Source organism: Podarcis muralis, chromosome 10, assembly GCF_964188315.1.
Source record: "Podarcis muralis chromosome 10, rPodMur119.hap1.1, whole genome shotgun sequence".
Taxonomy (NCBI): domain Eukaryota; kingdom Metazoa; phylum Chordata; class Lepidosauria; order Squamata; family Lacertidae; genus Podarcis; species Podarcis muralis.
The window spans coordinates 18,117,429-18,137,717 of NC_135664.1; the positions used below are offsets into that span (position 1 = coordinate 18,117,429).

Consider the following 20,289-nt stretch of genomic DNA (forward strand, 5'->3'; position numbering starts at 1 on the left):
GGGGGGGAGAGACTAGATCCTGCTGTGATCTTTCCGATCCACATTAAAAAAAAAAAAATTGGGGGCGGAGAGAGCGCGGAAGAAAGAGGAAGGATTAGCCGATGCAACCGGCTCTGGGAGCTTTCCGTTGTGTTGGGAAGGCTGCGGCATTTCAGGAGTGACTTCGGTTTGGGCGCTCGAAAACTGCCCCCCGAGTGTGTGTGTGTGTGTGCGAGAGAGAGAAGAGGCGGGGAGCAGAATTGGCCGGGATTGGGCTGGGCTGCGGTGGGGGAGGTGGGGGTGTTGTGAAAGCGACGGAGCTTCCCCGACTATCTCCCCGCCGCCACCTCTTTTCCTTTCGCCCGTGGCCAGGCTGAACGTCTGATAAGAGGTGGATTAGGAGGGGAGTTGAGAGACAGACCAATAGCTGCTGCCAGTGGGAGTATTTTGTGATTCACATGTAAGAGGCTCGGGAATCGCTGCCTCCTCCTTTCTTTCAGCACCAAGAACAGCTACAAGTGCAGCTCCTCGCTCGCTCGCTTTTGCTTCCCCCTCCTCGGAAAAGCCAGGCAACGTGCGCGCAAATGGAGCCGCAAGAAGGCGCCCCGAGGGCTCCTCTCCAGCCCGGGTGAGTGAGCGAGCCGGGACCCCGCACCCCACCCCGTCTGCAACTTCGCGACGGGAGCGCATGCATCAAGTTGACCCGGAGTTGGGAGCCAGGGGACTGGATCCCCGGCTGCTTTGATCGCTCTGCCAAAAGCCACCCGGGGCCGAGGCGCCCCGGAAGCCCCGGAGTCTCCCTCCGGCTCCTTCTCGAGAAGTTCGAGGGCGCGGCGATGGAGGAGGCTGGCACCGCTGCCCCGGCGCTTTGCAGCCCTGCCGGGATCGCCGGATCTCCCGCGGGGGGCGGGGAGCGGGCCGAGGGGGCGGGGAGTCGCTTGGAGAGAGAGGTTGGTGGGCTGAAATTACCTAATCCTCTCTCCGTACCCGGGCGCCGCCGCCGTCTATTAATTCCACCACTGACCCCCGCCGCTCCCCGCGCGATGGAGCTGCAAGTCTTGCCGAGCGATTGGGGGAATCGAGGTAGCTTTATTATTACTATTATTATTATTATTTATTAGGCTGAATGCAGTGTGTATGTGGGAGGGGGGGGATGAGAGGAATGATATCAAGGGAAATGGGAGGGGGTGCAATCCAGGAGGGGCAGGAAGAAGAGTGATGCGTGAATGCAAGTTGTGTGGGGGTTTTTTTGGGTGGGGGGTGTTGAGAGAAACCCGACTTGCTCGCCAGAGGAGCTGCCGGGGTTTGTTTCTGTAGCACTTGGTGGAGCTTTCGGATCTGGAAAGACACCTGATGGGGAGCTGGGGAAGGAATTGGCAACGTGAAGGGGCAGTGATCAAACAGGCGTCTTGTGCCTGGTGCAGGGATGAAATCCGAACACACACACAGAGCTTACACCCCAGTTTCGACACCCTTTTTATTTATGGCTCCTCACCACCATCTGCTGATTTTTTTAAAAAAATTGCATATGGCTTTCAGTCCCGAAGACTTTTTTTTATTTGCTTTTTTAAACGCGCCTGTTCCCCTGGGTTTAATCCGGAGTTATGAACCATTCCTAGGGGGCGCGGGAGCACTTGGGGGCTGCCCCCCGAACTTTCCTTTGAAAGCTATGCAAAGCGGAGCTTGGCGAAAGTCCTCCCAGCGCGATTTCTTCCTCTGATCTCAGGATTTAAATTTAAGCAGCTTGATCCACTTCCTCCTTGAACCTCCACCCCCCCCCCCCACCTCACCGCCGCCCGGAGGAAGGAAGTGGAGCTTTTAAGGCTCTTGGAGATCAGCAAGCCCACCCTACTGTGGAGAGGGGGGTGGGGAGAGGTCCCTTGAGGCTTGTTCAAGCTGGTAAAATCGCTCAGGATTGACCCGTGTGCCTCTTCGTGTAAATTGTAAGCTGGCGGGGGGGGGGGTATCCTAGCTGTCAGATTGTGCAGGACCTGACAGGAGCCCCTGGGAGCCCTCACCAATTGATTCCCCAGACTTGTATTTCAGAGGAGGGGGGAAAGAGGAAGCTCTCTTGATATCTCTCCAAAAAAGAAAGAAAGAAAGAAGCTATTTATAGAAAAGAATATGAGATGTCTGCTAATGGAATCTCATCCCTTTTGGAGATGTCTAATCTGTCCTTTTTTTATTTTTAAGGCAGGTATTTTAAAGACAAGTGGGTAAATGGATCACATTGAAAACACATGCCCCCAATAACCATTTCAAACTATCAAGAGCAATTATGGATTTAGGAGAGCAGTAAGGAGCCGGCACACTGACATTTGCCATTACAAGCAAGCTCGGGGGTTGAAATTCCTCACTAAAAAAGGATGTTACATTTCCACAGAGGGATTTCTATGCAGAGGGAAGCAATTGCAGTTCTTCCTTTCTTTTTAAGGAGACAGGGCTGTGGCAGTTGCATCTGAGCACATATGCACACACAGGACATTTGGGAAGACTCGAACGCTACATGCCTTGTGAACCTGCTTTTTTAAGAGAACGAATGAAGCCATTTCATTCTAACATTTCAAAGTCTACAAAAGACTGGGCTGCAATGAGAGATCGCGGAAGGGTTGCTGCTCACCCTTTGGCGGCAAAATACTCCACCTCCCCTTGGCAGTCTTCCAATTAGGGTTGAAATTCCTTAGGTGCAGAAGGAAATTGTATGGGGAAAAGTAAAAAAAAAAAACCAAACAGAACTCAGCCGTCAACAGAGGGCACCCGCCTGAGTGCATTTACTATCCAGATAGCAGCAGGGTTTTGTGTGATTTTTTTAATGGAACAAAGTGGTGAAATCTTGCTTGCTGATTGAACTTCTGGGCCTCCCAGTCTTAAAGCTGTTTGCTTGGAAGGGCACCCCATAGATGTCAGGGGAACTTACCTTGATCCCCTGCAACGAATGGCTACTGTTAGACTGCACTGCAAATATGAATGGAAGATGAGTATAAGTGCTGGGAATGAAAGTGCGGCCGATTGTTTGGGATGAAACTGACTCTGAGAGGTGAGAGGAAGGGGAGCTGGAATACAATGGCAGGCAAGGTTTGATTCAGCCAAATGTATGGAGAGTTGGCAGAGCCAGCGAAAGCTGCTCTTTGGCAGCTTTTCCTGGGTGAAATTGGCAGCCAGACAGGCAGTAGCCTGATCAGACAGTGACCTTGGCAGCATTAGGGCATTAATGTTCACTTTTGGACGAACAGATCTCCAGCATCCCCAGTGCGTTAGGTGAAAGGAGGCCCAGCCTCCTGAGATTAGATATGTGCCCTGTTCCATTCCCCCTCTTTCACGGTCCTCCGACAAATGCATTTATGACAGCCAGCGCGAGGAAACTCCTCCTCTGTTTTTCACGTTTGTTCTCCGCTCTTCCGATCGGAGTATTTTGGGTCACTGATGCAGAACAGGAACTTCCGATAAACTGGAGCTGCAGCAATCTGTTGGCCAGAGCAATGCCTCCTCCAGGCTGATTTGGAAAGTCTGCTTGCATTTCACAAAGGAGACCGGGGATGGGAAGATGCTGCAGTTGAAGGATCAGTGAAGCACAGAGAGGAGCATTGTAGCTCTCTCTCTCTCTCTCTGCACCCCAGTTTCTCAACTCGTTGGGGAGATTTCTCCCCTTTCCTGGCATCAGGATGTGGCTGTCTTTAATTTAACAAAAACCAGAGGGGCGGAGGATCAGTGCAGAATATTTTAAAAAGAGAATGCAGCTGTGTTCAGTGAGGAGCTGATTTTCCCAGATAGTGTTGGAATAGGCTTATTTGAAATACTGTGGAAGCATTTTAAGAGTCCCCCCACCCCATGGAAAACATGTTCTAGAACTGATGCTGGTAAGAATGGCTGTTAGCATTTACACTGCTTTTAGCATTCCTTACAAGAATTATGTAGGATAGTTAAATTCTCAATGCATTGTCAGCTGGGGCTTAGAGACCGTGATTTGCCTCCAGTCACCCACTAAATGGATGGCAGCTGATATGTGAATTGGGGGCTTCCCAGATCACACTCTCAGCTGTCAGCATGGGGCCAGGTTTTTGATTAGGACCACGAACTTGGGAGAAGCACATCTATTTAGTCTTGCTCCCAGCCTAGTGCTGGATCTAAAATACAGGGTACAACTACTGAAACCCTGAGCTATCGCTGTCTAACATCTCTCCTTCATTATCTCCAGCAAAACAGAGCCCACCACCTCCCAAGTCAGTCTTTCCTGCTATCACATAACTCTTGCCATTAGGAAGCATCTCCTCATGTTTACTCATTTTGGGGGAAAGTTATAAAGAGTTTGCTGAGCGAGGGAGAGTTTGGCCTTGCAAATCGTTATGTGCCTTGATAAAGAAGGATGGTTTTGAGGAAGACCTGGTCCTGTAATGATAAGTTGTGAGATAAAGGGACCCGCCTTCTGCTAGTCCCAGGACTGGATCTTGCCAACAGCTTATCATTTGCCTTTTATTGTGGTGTGTGTGTGGAGGTATGAAACTGTATTAGCCGGCAGTTGAATTCTCAGACTTGGTCAGGTTTAGAGCTGAGCCACTGAAATAAACGGGTCTCTTCTGGACACAACTCTGGATACTTTTCCCATGTGGCACCTCAAACAGGGCAGTAAATGGCACCCAAAACGATTGAGAAGGGGCTGGAATATGTTCCCCAGGAAGAAAGGCTGCAATGTCTGGAGATCTGTAATTCAGAAAATAATAATGATAAGGCGGGTGATGTTATAAGCACAGTGTGAAGAAAGGAGATGGAGAGATTGGTAATAGTAAGTTAACTGTACCTGCAATACACACCCTGGCTGATTTCAGGCATTAGATCACAGGGACTAACTTTCCTTAGATGTAGCAACAGCCAAAATTCTTAATGTAGCCAAGAGATGCAAGGTTTGCTACATTCACTGCTGAAGGTGTCCCACACTTTCTGCTGACAGTTTTCCAGCCTGTTAGCAGCAGCGTTCAGCAACACCCACTGCTGTCCACAAAAACCTGTTGCCACCATTTGTCCAGAACAGCTTTCTTAGAAACACCCCCCCCAAACAGCTTTTCATGACATTGGGTGTCTCATTGCTCCCAAAAGCAACCCTTTCCCCTGTACTATGATTTACCTAATCAAAATCCCCTTCCCACTTCAAGAGTTGTTGGCATTTCCCCCTCTGCCAGGATAAAAGCACTCAGGTAGCAATTTAGACCAAGGAATTTAGATATGTGGAAAAGGTTAAGCATCCTCTCCTCATCCTCTGTTGCACTCATCTCCTTCTTGCATGTTTTCCAAAGGCATCTGGTTGGCCACTGGGAGAACAAAGTGCTGGATAAGTCTGGCTTTTAGCCTGATCTAGCACAGCTCTTGTTATGTTTGTGGGTGGCAGACCACTATGATCTCCGGATTGAGCAAGTGTCAGAATTTAATAAATGCTTGGGGAGTTAACAGCAGGAAATTACTAGACCCATGTGTATTAAGCTGTGTACTAGACACATCTCTAACCCACCTGGAATCAGCATGTGTTAAAAGCTCCTGTGATTTAGCCTGGGGTAATGCACCATTAGGACAACCAAAGATCAAAGGAACTCTGCACGAGACGCCCAGTGAGTGGGGCTTCGCCCTACAGATAAAGCCAAGAGCTTGGCGTGGACAGGGGTAGCAGCAACAGAAGCCATGTGAGCTGGAAGCTGAGGTCTGTTCGAATCCAGGGCCGCAGCTATGGGAGAAGCAAGACCCTCTTGGAGTATCAGTGCTGGGAGCCCATCGTAGGGTCAGGTTGTATATGTGTATATATCTTTATACATCATAAAGATACCACAGTCCCCACTGTGCCTTTCCCCCAAAAGAGAGCACGGACCCTGGGTAAGCACACCTGGAACCCCTAGTATCTTGCAACGCTTGGAGATTGGGGTGGCATGCAACAATATGTTCTTATGTTGTGTTTAGTGGCGTTGCTTTGATCAAATATGGAGTTCTCACACCTATCGAGACACCCATATAACATGTTGTTTGGCATTCACCAAGTTTTTAGCAGCAGAGCTGGTAAAATATTGGTGAACTATGTAGTTAGGATGAATAATTCACATCTCTCTCTTTGCAGAGCTTGGAGAAGGGGAATCAACCATTCCCACTTGCTGTGTATATTTAGACGGCAAATCCAGGCTGAGTAGCGTTACTGGAATCCTCTCAGATAACACTGCTACCACTGCCATGATACTCTCCCAGAAGCAAGCAGTATTTGGGGACTAATTTAAGGAGCTTGGGTAGATTTGTTGTCTAAGTGTCCATGATTGACCGGCGTATTTGTCCTTCAGCCTAAGTTAGTCACATCAGCCCGCATTTCTGTGGGGCATTACAGCACCCCTTTGGGCACCAAGGCTTTCTGTTGTGACTGTTGCAGAAAAGTTGTCTGTGTTGCTTTGAGAAGTACTTTCTGCAGCGTAGATTGTGCACTAGAGCTCTGAGCTAAAGTGTGTTCAGCTACCTATATCGATGTGTTGACAGGATGTGCCTGGAGGGGGAATGGAAAGAGTTTGTATTTTAAAAATTGTGCCCCCAATACACACAGACATTGCAGGTTTTTCCTTCCAATTCTGTATTTATAAAGTTTTTGAACTGCAATGGAATTATACTTGAATCACCCAGAACATTTAATTTTTTTAAAAAAACCCTTTTGGTCACCACTAAACCGGTTTTTCAGGATTTGCTTATTCCAGCACACCATGCTCGGCTGTACTTGTTTATTAATTAATAAAAATTATATACTGCTTAATTGAGACTGCTAAGCAGTTTACATAAAATATAACAAGATCTTTAGGAAGAAAGTCCTGTATCACCACATTATAATCAAGACCTCAAAGTGTGTTTATTCACATTTTTCATGTCTCATCTATGCAATCAGCCCAATTTCTAGAGGGCTTTCTATAACTCTTTGTATAGGAAGATCAGTGTGATTTAAGAATTAAGTCTCAGTTCATCTGGACAATTGTAATCTGAATTATTTTCTTATTCTGAATACTATTAGTATTCCCCATGTGGTTTCTTCACACACACACACACACACACACACACACATACACACACACACACAGTGTCTCCCAAGCTGGGACAAATCTTGTGTCTCCTTGCATCATTTGATACATTGAGATTTTGTAGTATTTTTACATATGTTTTCCTCATTTAAGCCATTATCTCTTTGCCTGAGAGATAGCAAAATAAGAATGTGCTGGGCAATGGCGTTCTTCAAACAAAACATTTACATTTTATGTCCTCTTCTATGCATCTCATTTAAAATGACAATACAATGGTGGTGGTGGTGTTGTTTTAATGCCCCGATATTCTATTTTTTTTTTTAACCAGTAGAGATCAGCTGTCAGAACACGACCAGTTTCAGTATTCTGTATAGAAACAAAATGGATCACTGAACTGTGTTGCCCAAACAGGCTTGACCTTGCTTTGAAACGGAATCAAAAATAATGTGTGTGAAGTGGTTTGTAACTCTTGTCTCCACCTTACTTTCATTTCGCATCAGTAGTGTGCCAGGTACCTTACAGAATAAAGATATGAAATCATATCTGTTTGGAGTTGGATAAGGTGGGTTTGGTTGCTTAAGCATTATACGCGGGGCAGCCTCTGAAGACAGTTCAGAAACTTCAGCTGGTGCAGAATTTGGCAGCCAGGTTGCTCGCTGGGGCAAGGTGGTTTGAGCATATTACATTGATCCTGACCCAACTCCACAGGCTGCCAATTGGTTTCCTGGCCCAATTCAAAGAGCTGTTTTTCACCTATAAAACCTTAAATGGCTCAGGACCATAATACCTCAAGGACCACCTCTCCTCATATGAACTGACCCAGACGCTGTGATCATCCTCTGAGGCCCTTCTTCATGTGCCCTCTCCATGAGAGCGGGTGGCGCTGTGGTCTAAACCACTGAGCCTCTTGGGCTTGCTGATCAGAAGGTTGGTGGTTTGAATCCCCATGACGGAGTGAGCTCCTGTTGCTGTCTCGCAGCTCCTGCCAACCTAGCAGTTCGAAAGCACACCAGTGTAAGTAGATAAATAGGTACCGCTGCGGCGGGAAGGTAAACAGCATTTCTGTATGCTCTGGTTTCTGTCACGGTGTTCCGTTGCACCAGAAGTGGTTTAGTCATGCTGGCCACATGACCCAGAAAGCTGTCTGTGTAGAAACGCCAGCTCCTTCGGCCTGAAAGCGAGGTGAGTGCCACAACCTCATACAGGGCTGTCTTAAGCATATGCAGCACTTAAGCATATCCACCCCCCCCCCAGGTTGCCCAGTCCCAGGGTGCTAATGGTTTGTTGTGGTTTTTTTATGTTGTTTTTTTGGGGTGTTTTTATCCTGTATTTTTACACTGTGATCTGCCATGTGATCTTCAAATGAAAGGCATTATACAATTTTAATAAATAATAGAATTGTCAAATTGGAAGGGACCTCGGAGGTCATTGGTCCAACCCCTGCTCAGTTCAGGATCTGCAACTGCAGCATCCTTGAGAGATGGCTGCCCATCCCCTCCTTCAAGAACTCCAGCAAAGGAGAGACTTGATTTGCAGCATCCTAGGGGGATCAAGTAATACAGGCACGAGCAAACAAATCCTCTTTAACAGCCCTCATATGGGAGTGCAGAGTCTTCTCAAGTCAAGTTGTGCAAGGGCCAAACACTCCCTATTTGTATTCATCGGAGTGCAGTCGCTATAAACAAAACTCCCTGCAGTCTTCTTACCAAAATGAACCCGGTACTTTGCACGGAACTAGCATTGCGATGCATTATTTAGAGTTCATTAATATAAAGTACACTACAGCTGACACTGGCGACTTCTGTAAGAAGTAATGAGCTTGTAATAAGAATAATGACTAGTCCCATTAGCCTCTTCTTTCTCCCTACTCTTTCTATTGTCAACATGGAATCGCATGCTGAGCATGAACTTAACTTTGGCCACGTATGGGAAGATGAGGCCATTCCTGCGCATCGCTAGTCATGCCTAAGTCCAACTGACACCAAGCACAACTTGTAGATGTTGAACTGCAATGAGGATTGCAGTCCACAGTAACCAGTGAGAGCAAGATTTGCAGAAGCCACCCGTTCTTACCTTCCAGCAGAACACAATTTAGTTTCTTCCTTTATTCATATATAAAGCAATGGCTTTTCTAGCATTAAAGCAACAGTCTGTAATCTGTTTGGGGAAAAGGCCCACCTTTCACTCAAACTGCTAAAATATCCTAGGCTGGTTGTCCATTGCTACTAAAACGGCATTTACACATGAGTAGATTTCTCCAGAGTGGTTCTGTGCATTTGAATCCACATCTCATTGAAAGCAATGCCATGCACCAAGGCAAACACCACAGCTATATGCATGATCCCATGTGCATCGGAATGTGCGTCTGGTTTATGCTTGTGGTTCCTAGTACAGAAGCTTGCTTATGTAGGAGGAGCTCCTCTGTTCTGTTGGATTAGGACATCTCTTTGTGAGCTTTTTCTCCTCCCACTTATATAGTCTTCCTCTTTTGTTTCTCCTTTCTGAAACAAACTTAAAATGCTTGTCTGCCAGTGATTCAACACACTCCTGGGCCATGTCTGCACCATACAATTTAAGCACCACTTTAAACAGTCATAGCTTCTTCCCCCAGGGAATTCTGGGAGCTGTAGTCTGTTGAGCTGTCAGAAGAGTCCGCTTCCTCTTGGAGAGCTATTAATTCTTGGAGTTCCCTAAGCTCTCAGCACCCTTAACAAACTACAGTTCCCAGAATTCTTAGGGAGGAACCATGACTTTTTAAAGGGATATCATAGAGCTTTAAAGGTATAGTGTGAATGTGGCCTAGGTGACACTTCCTGCCTGTAGGTCACAACATACCAGCTGAAGATAAATGCATTAGTGTATCTGCGTGCTTATTCAACACAATGTAATTTAGATCCACTATGTAGACTCAAGGTATTCTGATCATGCACATTCAGTAAGTGACATGCAAATCTAGGCATGCTTTCTGTATTTATTTAATATGTGGCCACTGGCTGAAACTATACATAAAAAAAATCAACCCACACAACTCTGATAACTTGGGAATACAGTTGGATTAATTCAGATTTATAGCTACAGGAGTGAGGTTTTATTTTGAATAAGAATTCTGACTATGAAAGGAGGCTGTCTGGATTTATAGCACAGCAGGTCAATATTTTTTCATTTGTCTAAAGTGCATTGATAACAATGAAAACAAATGTTTATGAAATTATTTTGCTGTTAGCTGCAGGAGTTCAGACGACTGCATTTGTATTACTGTAATATTTAATATTAATCAATAGAGCAAAAGTGATGTGGTTTGAATAAGCCAGGGAGTCTAATGAAAGCTTTTACTTATTCAATGACATAAAGAGCCTAAAAGTAATTCAGTGCAATGTAATTTTCATTGCATTGGACTGTGACGTAGTCTAAAAATAATGCATTATAAGCAATTCATTTTCTATTTCCCAGACAGGTTTTAGCCATTAACAGCAATGAATCAGATGTCCCCTTGTTTTAGGCAGTGGAGAGTGATCTAACCCTTTGATGCACAAGCATCAAACATGTATGTAGTACTTTATTCTGCTTGTGGGATTTCTTTATGCTTCCACACGCTATAAATGTCCCTACGTTTATAGCGTGTGGAAGCATAAAGAAGTCCCACAAGCAGAATAAAGTACTACACACACATTTTGATGCTCATACATCAAAGAGTTAGTTCACTGCCTGCTGTTGAAGACGGGACATGTGATTCATTGTTGCTGGTGGTGAAAACCTGTATGGAGAACAGAAAATGAATTGCTTACAACGCATTGTTTCTGGGAATACGTCACAGTCAAGTGCAATGAAAATCACATTCCTCTGAATTACTTTAGCTCCCTTATGTCATTAAATAAGTAAAAGCTTTGATCACATGGCCATCCTGGCTATATGACAACAATGTCATATTATGGAATCCCTGAAATAGCTGCTGGAGATTAGCTTATTATGCTTCCCCAGTGTAGTTACAGAGTGCCAGGCTAGGAGGCCCTGGTAGACCACAGTTCAAATCCTCACTCGGCCACCAAGCTCACAAGGTTGCCTTGGGCCAGTCGCAAGTCTCTCAGCCTAACCTACCTGGCAGGGTGGTGGTTGTTGTGAGGAAAAATATGGGGAGGAGGAGAGCCATGTTAAGGTGGAATAGAGAAATAATAAATAAAACTGACTGCAGAGAAGAAGAAGAGGAGTTTGGATTTGATATCCCGCTTTATCACTACCTGAAGGAGTCTCAAAGCGGCTACCATTCTCCTTTCCCTTCCTCCCCCACAACAAACACTCTGTGAGGTGAGTGAGGCTGAGAGACTTCAGAGAAGTGTGACTAGCCCAAGGTCACCCAGCAGCTGCATGTGGAGGAGTGGGGAAGCGAACCCAGTTCACCAGGTTACGAGTCTACCGCTCTTAACCACAGCACCGCAAAGCTAGTCTCGGTGGCTTCCAACAAAATATTAAAATACAGTAATGCATCAAACATTAAAAGCTTCCCTAAACAGGGCTGCCTTCTAAAAGGCTGGTAGTAGTTGTTCTCTTTGACATCTGGTGGGAGGGTGTTCCACAGGACGGGCGCATTACCAAGAAGGCCCTCTGCCTGGTTTCCTGTAACTTAGCTTCTCACAGTGAGGGAACCGCCAGAAGGCCCTCAGCACTGGACCTCAGTGTCTGGGTAGAACGATGGGGGTGGAGACGCTCCTTCAGGTATACTGGACCAAGGCGGTTTACTTCTGAGTAATCTTTCAGAAAAATGTGGAGCCTATGGAGCTATTCAATCAAGCTAACGTTGCAAAGAATCAGTTGTAGCAAAGCAGCAACAGGGGTGTGCGTGCGCTTGTGTGTTTGTGTTGTGCTGGCTTTCAAGACCAAAGTCCTCCTCCGGCAGCACGCATATACAGCTTTGAATATAGATAAATATCAAACTCATTAAGATTATGCAGTCAAGAACCCTGATCCACCATACTGCATGTTGGAGGGTGTTTGCAAGAAGCAGAGACTCGTTCTCCAACTCCCTCTGTTCACATGTGCTGGGCTCTGTTGCTGTTCAGGCTCTGGTCCTGCAGAGATTGCCACTCTACCTGTTGAAAATACGGATGGATGGATGCTCCCATTGGTAGTATCCTCACTGGTGGAAGCAGCTCAAAGCCCCAATATGGGGTGTTGCAGAGGTGGAACAGCACGCTTGCATCCTAAACTGGCCCAGTGAGCTGCAAGTTGTGGTGTTTGTGGGATAGAGGCCTGCTTGCATTTCCAGCTCTGGAGCTGGAGTAGCAGAGCAGCCTGTTTTTCATGGCTTGGCGTGAGTGATGAGGCTGTGGAAGCAGCGGTGGCGCCGCCATAGCCCAGTTGGGGTTTGCTTTGTGCCCAAAGGCAGCAGTCTAAAACCACTCCATAGCCCAGCACAGCAAGACCAATAAAACAATTTGAAACCATTTAAAACTGAGAGGACAAGAGTATAAACAATAAAGGAACTGGCACAGTGCCTTTTAACAAAAAGCAGAGCACGGCAAAATGGTTTTCAAGGCTCATCTAAACATTGGTAAGGGAGGGGCTGAATGTGCATTTCCTCAGAGGGGAGTTCCACAAGTTAACATACCCTCCGCCATGTTGGAGGCAGAAACCGAGACTCAATTCTCCGTAACGCCATCTTCCAGTTTTTTCCTCATGAGAGCACGGCGGTCATTTTGAATGTGTGATCTTGTACAATTTCACTCCACAATTCACCTCAAAGTGCTTTTGGCCCAAAAATGCATGTTTTGGGGTGATGTACAAGATCATGCCCCCCAAAAAAGCGGCGTGAAATTGTGTGAGATTACAATGCCCAAAATCGTGTGAGATCACGATGTCCAAAATGGCTGCCATGGTCTTGTGAGGGGAAAAAAAGATGTCCTGGTTTTTCTGGGACTGTTGACGGGTATGCAAGTATGGGATCATCACTGAGATGGTTTTGTGTAAAATGCCTACCAGTCTCGTTGATCGTGATAAAGGGCCTACAAACAAGGGCCTCTGAGGCAATATTAAGGCCTGGCTCTAATATTCATAGGGGTGTAGAAGGTCCTTCAAATTGCTGGTTTTTACACTCCTCAGGCCGATACAGGGCCATACACCTGGCTTCTAACATTCATACAGAAAATGGGGGTGCTTGAAGGAATAGGGGACATCACAAAGTCACAGGAGTCTTGCTTTCGGCGTGCTAGAAAAATAACCTGCTTCCTCCAAGTTCCTCTTTCCAGTCACTTCTAAGTTCATTCAGTGAAAAAATAAGACGAGAGCTTTCATTTGTGCACCATATTTTGCTGCTTGGGGCATACTTGCATACCTGTCAACAGTCCCAGAACAGTTCCCCTCACAAGAGCATGGCAGCCATTTTGGGCATTGTGATTTCTCATGATTTCACCCCACTTTTGGGGGGGCATGATCTTGTGCATCACCCCAGAACATACTTCATCATCATCATCATCATCATCATCTATACTCTTGCATCTTTAATTTCAGATTTTGACATTTAAATATGAGGTGCATTAAATGATGTGTATAGAAAGATCTACTTTTGCCATTCTTCAAGAGCTGCGTTAAAATTCTGAAGCAGGCATATCCCATTTATAATGGGAACCAATGACTCAGCATATGCAATAATCTAATACCCGGGAATTACTGTTAACTGTAGATACTGTTTTTATTGGAGTGTTTTCTACCTGGAGACACTATCCAATAAATGTAAAGCTGATGTCCAGTGTTTTGAGGTTAAGGGTGACTCATAATCAGCGGGGCCAAATTCTGCTTTCTGAGTTACACAGCTATAAATCTAGATGGATATATATTTAAGCCACTGAAGCTACTTTAGACTTACTTATATGGAACTAAGAGCAGAGAGTGTCCTAGTCGCTTGTCTCGAGGAACCTGAATAGAACAGAATCTGTACAGATTTATACCTTGAGATGTGCCAAGAAGGCCGGTTTGATGGTATCTGGTGTCCTGTAAATCTTGGACTCACAGAGGCTTAACCTAAGCCAAATAATAGGAGGGAGAATGGTGCTATCCTTAAAAATAATATATATATATATATCCTTGTGCTTCACACAACCCTGATCCCTGATACTTCTAATAGGTACACTCTCTCGTTCACACTGCTTCTCTCTGTTTCATTTTCAAGTCTTTATTTTGGTATCACAGTGAGATATTTTTACCGTGAACACAGGAGATTTCAGCCTGACTCATTTTCACAAGCTTTGAAATGCTCATCCATTTATACTTCTCCTGTTAGGTCTATGCCCTATTAAGTTTTAACTGGTGGAATATTCGAAACCCAAACAGGATTCACTAAGAGGTGGTAACTTGGGAAATAGGTCATGTGAGTGGTTAAACTGTGGGGCCAGGGCATGGAATCACATTGTTTTGGTAACGAGTCAAATCACATTTTGGTTGCTTGGTTCATACTTTAGATTTACATCCTACGTTTGGCTATCAACTGGGCTTTGGCGCTGAAATTTGGGTGTCGTTCTTAAATTGCAAAAAGGACTGCTTACCCAATTTTGTGGTGGGCGGTGGTTGTGACCTATTTCAGGAGGCCCCAGTCCCTGGACAGTTAGCCAGCAGTTGGGGGATTCTCCTGGTTGCTAACTTTGCATGTTGTGGATAACCCATTAATCCTAGGCTTGATCCTGTCATGCCCCAGCCCTCCATCAGGAGGCTGAGAAGAATATACAGTGGTACCTTAGGTTACAGACGCTTCAGGTTACAGACTTTTCAGGTTACAGATTCCGCTAACCCAGAAATAGTACCACGGGTTAAGAACTTTACTTCAGGATGAGAATAGAAATATTGCGGTGGCAGCAGGAGGCCCCATTAGCTAAAGTGGTACCTCAGGTTAAGAACAGTTTCAGGTTAAGAACAGACCTCCAGAAAGTTCTTAACCCGAGGTACCACTGTACACCTAATGCCTAAGCCAAATCCTTCCTACACCTGGAATCAATAAAGTTCTGGCCAATTTTAAAATCCCAGAACATTGTATTATCCAGCTTATTCACCTTCCTTAGTTGAGGCCTTGCAGTTGCTTCCACACAGCGCCTTATCACGCCACTGCAACAATGCTAGAATAGGGGTGCCCAAGCTTTTTTCAAAGAGGGCCAGATTTGATATTTGATGAAGTGAACACACATGAGAGCCACTAAAATTTTAGTGGCAAGAAATTGGGAAAATACTAAAACACCTAATATTGCAGACTGGCAAACATTCGTGGTAGAATACTTGCAGCTAGCAAAGGTGACGGGAAGAGTTAGAGGCCAAACAAAACAAAAAGTTCACAAGGAATGGAGAATATTTAAAGAATATTTGAAGAACCATGGTATAAAGGGTAATTTCCTGGCAGACCTAGACTGAGCCTTGTAGTATATAAAGGTAATTGACAATTTACATAGAAATATGATAAAAAAGAAAAGAAATAAGTAACTGTGAGGTAAAAGTTCATTTAACAGATAACATACAATGAGAATGTTTGGAAGTCTTTTTTAAAACCTCAACTACTTTTTCTTCTTAATTTTTTTCTTTTTCTTTCCCCCCCTTTCCCCCCCTTTCCCCCCTTTTTTCATAAATTGTAGTGTCGTGTGTATTGTGAGGTATACAAAGTATCTTTGCTTCAGTTGCTATCATTTTCTTTTTTGTTACAAACAAAACCAGACAGTGTTGTATAAATGTATATTTTTTAAAATAATAAAGATTGAATAATAATAATAAAAAAAATGCATGAGGGCTGACCAAAGTTGTTGGAATGAAGTTATTGAGCTTTTTTTAGGATTAAAGTTGTTGAGTTTTTTTTACCCCAGGAGATAGACTGCCACAAGGGCCGGATTAAACCAATTGGCAGGCTGGACTAGGCCCCCGAAATGGACTTTGAACATGCCTGTGCTAGAACATGAGAAGTGATGCGGGAAAGATGGATCGCAGACCCTCCAAAGTTCCCTATTTTCCAGAGACAGTCCCAGATTTACAGAAGCCTTTCCGGTTTCTGATTTGATTCCAGAATATCCTGCCTTTCCTTAGGACATCCCTACTTTCATCAGAGAAATATTGGAGGGCATGAAGTTATCCAACCCCTGAGCCGTCTGAGGACAGCTCTGTATAGGGAAGCCTTTTATGTTTAATGTTTTATTATGTTTTTATATATATTGGAAGCTGCCCAGAGTGGCTGGGGCAACCCAGTCAGATGGGCCGGGTACAAATAATAAAGAAGCTGTTGTTTTGTTGTTGTTGTTGCTGCTGCTATGGAATAGGATCTCCCTATTTTCACCAGAGAAATATTGGAGGGTATGGGATAGCATGATTTCTTCACATGTCTGTGCTGCTCACCTACCGGAAACAGTTGTTGTTTAGTCATTTAGTCGTGTCCGACTCTTCGTGACTCCATGGACCAGAGCACGCCAGGCACTCCTGTCTTCTACTGCCTCCCTCAGTTTGGTCAAACCTCAATCTTATTAAGGCAGTGGAAGAACACAACCTTAAGTTCTCTATCTGTAAAGTGAGGAGAGTGACATCTCTCAAAGAACTATAGACCACCTATAGAGGTAACATAATTAGTAGCCATATCCATGATAACAACAACAACAACAACAACAACAACAACAACAACAACAATAATTTATTTATACCCTGCCCATCTGGCTGGGTTTTCCCAGCCACTCTGGGTGGCTTCCAACTGAATATTAAAAACAATACAGCATCAGACATTTAAAAATTCCTTAAACAGGGCCACCTTCAGTTGTCTTTTAAAAGTAAAATAGTTGTTTATTGCCTTGACATCTTCTGGGAGGGTGTTCCACAGGGCAGGTGCCACTACTGAGAAGGCCTTCTGCCTGGTTCCCTGTAACCTCACTTCTCACAGCGAGGGAGCCGCCAGAAGGCCCTCAGCGCTGGACCTCAGTGTCCGGGCTGGATAATGGGGGTGGAGACGCTCCATACAAGATGGCTTCCATTTTCCTTCAACCATGTTGCATTTCCGTCCACATGGGCAGCCGTAATATTGCAGTGGTTTCAATATGGTTTCTTTACACAGTGAGCCCCCTTCCCAAACCCTTGAGGTAGACATAAGATGAGTCTACTGGATCAAGCCAGTGGCTCAGCCAGACCAGGATCATGTTCTCACAACGGCCAGCAAAGATGTCAGGTGGGCCCTGTGATTTGCAGCAAATGGCCTCTGGAGGCTTAATGCCTCTGACAGGGGAGATGGAACAAATAAGCTGGTGGCTGTTGAAAGCCTTATGCTCCAGAAATTTGTCCAATCCACTTATACTACAAATACAATTTCATATGATATACAGTTAATTCTTTACAGCCATCCCAAAGTAGCTTTTAGTTTTCAGCTGTGAACATAAAACCCAAACCTGATGGAAGATTTAGCTTTTATGGCGCTTGATCCTCTAATCTGCCATGCAGGACAAGAAACGGACAGGATCAAGTACTGTTTTTATGGCAGTGTTGAAAGTCCTGGAGTTACGCCGTTTCTACAAATTTCCCAGCAGGAATGTTGAATGAGTGAAACAGCTTGGGTCAGTGGAGCAGCGCTGGTGAAATTCATTTCTTCTTTTTTTGTGGGGGGTAATTTTCATTTATTTATTTATTTATTACATTTATACCTCCCATCTTTCCTCCAGGGAGCTTAAGGTGGAATACAGTGGTACCTCAGGTTAAGTACTTAATTCGTTCCGGAGGTCCGTTCTTAACCTGAAACTGTTCTTAACCTGAAGCACTACTTTAGCTAATGGGGCCTCCTGCTGCTGCCACACCGCCGGAGCCCGATTTCTGTTCTTATCCTGAAGCAAATTTCTAAACCTGAAGCACTATTTCTGGGTTAGCGGAGTGTGTAATCTGAAGCGTATGTAACCTGAAGCGTATGTAACCTGAGGTACCACTGTACATAATTCTCCTCATTCCTACTTTATCCTCATAGCAACCCTGTGAGGTAGGTCAGGCTGAGATTGAGTGACTAGCCCAAGGCCTCCCAGTGAGTTCTATGACTGGGTGGAAGTTTGAACTTTGGTCTTCCAGGTCCTCATCCTATACACTTAACTATTATGCTGCACTGGCTCTGTAATCCATGCTAATAATAAATATCACATCACTGATAATATATCACTTCTCATTAAAATAATACTAAGGGTGTGTGCAGTAAAAAACAAAAAATACAAAACCATTTCAACACCTCCCCCAATCAAATATACAATAAAAACATTTCACTATGAATTCAATTACAGTAGCCAGTAATCATCATTCCACTGGTGTCAGAGGCCAGGGAAAGCTTTGGGAAATAGATATGTTTGCCATTTTTTTGCCTCACAAAAAACAGATGTAGGCAGAAGAATGAAAGTACAGGACAATGCGGCGGAATAGCAATAAGATTATACAGTCTTTTCCTTAGGAACATGATTGGGCAGAAATTCCCTTATGCTGATGCAGTTTTGCAAACATAAAGGATGTGCATTATCTCAACAGCATGAGCACTATGTTTCAAGGCTTATATACCTGCAACCCAAAGGAATAGAATGCAAAGAATAGAATGCAATAGAACTGTCGGTTCAGACCTTGTTGGGTTGAGCTTCTGCTGTTGCTTCAGCTCTGCTAATGTAATCGTTGCCTTGCTCTCTCAGGGGTAATAATGGAATCATAGAATTGTAGTGTCGGACATCGTAGACTTGTGCCAAAAAGAGACTTGTGAATGAGTTGTGCATCTTTCTACAATACTGGGTAGTATCTGAAGTGGCAGATTTCCCTTCATTCCCCTCTGAGACACGTGAGCTAAAAGTGCATCTGCGCTTGAAATTCTTCCCGCAGAGGAGATGTTTGAGCCACCCCTTCAGTTTTCCCCCTGAAACTAATGTTTCCAAGTAATGGAATGTGTGTATATTGACAAAGAGCAACCAGTTAATATCTCTGGAGGAAATGAAGGGTAAAACCTCAGCAATAAACTCTGCTCCAGAAAATGATAATAGTGTAATAGCAAAATTAAGATAGCTGAACTAAGCAGTTTTCTATATTTTTCCCTGATATTTCAGGAGTGTCTCCATCTCAGGACATCTTCGAAGGATGTGAACTGCTGATCTCCTCCCAGCATCGGATGCTTTTACCCTAATGACAGTCTGCCATCACTGAAAATACTCCACAAGCAAAGGTAACACATGGAAAAGTTCATCCCAATGGATTCCTTTTGTGAAAGGCTTCTTGAGGACTTTTGTTGAGAAGCAACTACCGCCCTACTGTCCTCCTTTTCTACCTACTGCATGGTCCTATCTTCTGATTCATTGGGCACTGATGGTAGCCTTCAGAAGGGGCAGTTTCAAAGCGTCCACCTTCACCTCTAGCCAGAGAAGAACCTGGGTCTTGGATTGCAACAACACCTTCCGGAAAAATGGTATACGAGGACAAGCATCTAGTCTCCGGCCACTGTTTCTTCCTACTCGCAGTCAAATTGTGTTGGATGCTCCCGATGATGCGAGGAACTCACGGCCAGGAATATGCCCACTCCATCCGACTCGATGGAGATATCATCTTGGGGGGACTTTTCCCTGTCCACGCAAAGGGGGAAAGAGGAGTACCTTGTGGGGAGCTCAAGAAGGAAAAGGGGATCCATCGGCTCGAGGCAATGCTATATGCAATCGATCAGATCAACAAGGACCCTGACCTCCTTGCCAATGTCACTTTAGGCGTCCGGATACTAGACACTTGCTCCAGGGACACCTACGCTTTGGAGCAGTCTTTAACATTTGTGCAAGCCTTGATAGAGAAAGACGGGTCCGACGTGAAGTGTGCTAATGGAGATCCACCTATTTTCACGAAGCCGGACAAGATAACAGGGGTTATAGGTGCAGCTGCAAGTTCAGTGTCCATTATGGTGGCTAATATTTTAAGACTTTTTAAGGTAGGTGTGCTTTTAACTCTTCATCTAATGTGCGAAATGTAATGAACGCAAGTAAGAAGCAATCCAGCTGTGGTTTGGGGTATCCCAGCAAGAACATTTCCCCAGTATAATGCAAACCATAGTTCAAATATTAGGGGGAATAAATTTGCACACACACCCCATTCACATATGTGGTATGTGTTGGAAAATATTTCATATCTTAAGTGTGTGTGTGTGTGTGTGTGTGTGTGTGTGTGTGTGTAAAAGGAAAGGTCTAATGGGGGGAAATGAAGATTGTTGTAGACTGTATATTATTATCAACAAGTGCCATATAGAAATGTTCATGGCACTTCACAGGACATGCTAATGTCCCTGCCCTGAGAAGTTTACAGT

The 20,289-nt window shown here is 44.7% G+C and overlaps 1 protein-coding gene across 3 annotated transcripts in view; it reads left to right on the forward strand.

Moving 5' to 3' along the window:
• Window positions 1-219: 219 nt before the first annotated feature.
• GRM8 (glutamate metabotropic receptor 8) overlaps window positions 220-20,289 on the forward strand; it is a 564,733-nt gene continuing 544,663 nt past the window's right edge. Inside the window, exons 1-2 of one of the 3 annotated variants that reach the window (XM_028746786.2) lie at window positions 220-607; window positions 19,055-19,917. In XM_028746786.2, the coding sequence (XP_028602619.2) occupies window positions 19,408-19,917 (510 nt within the window). In that variant the 5' untranslated portion in view covers window positions 220-607; window positions 19,055-19,407. Of the gene's footprint in view, window positions 608-917; window positions 1,063-19,054; window positions 19,918-20,289 lie in introns of those variants that run through there. The other 2 variants (XM_028746785.2, XM_028746787.2) reach the window with 2 other exon arrangements.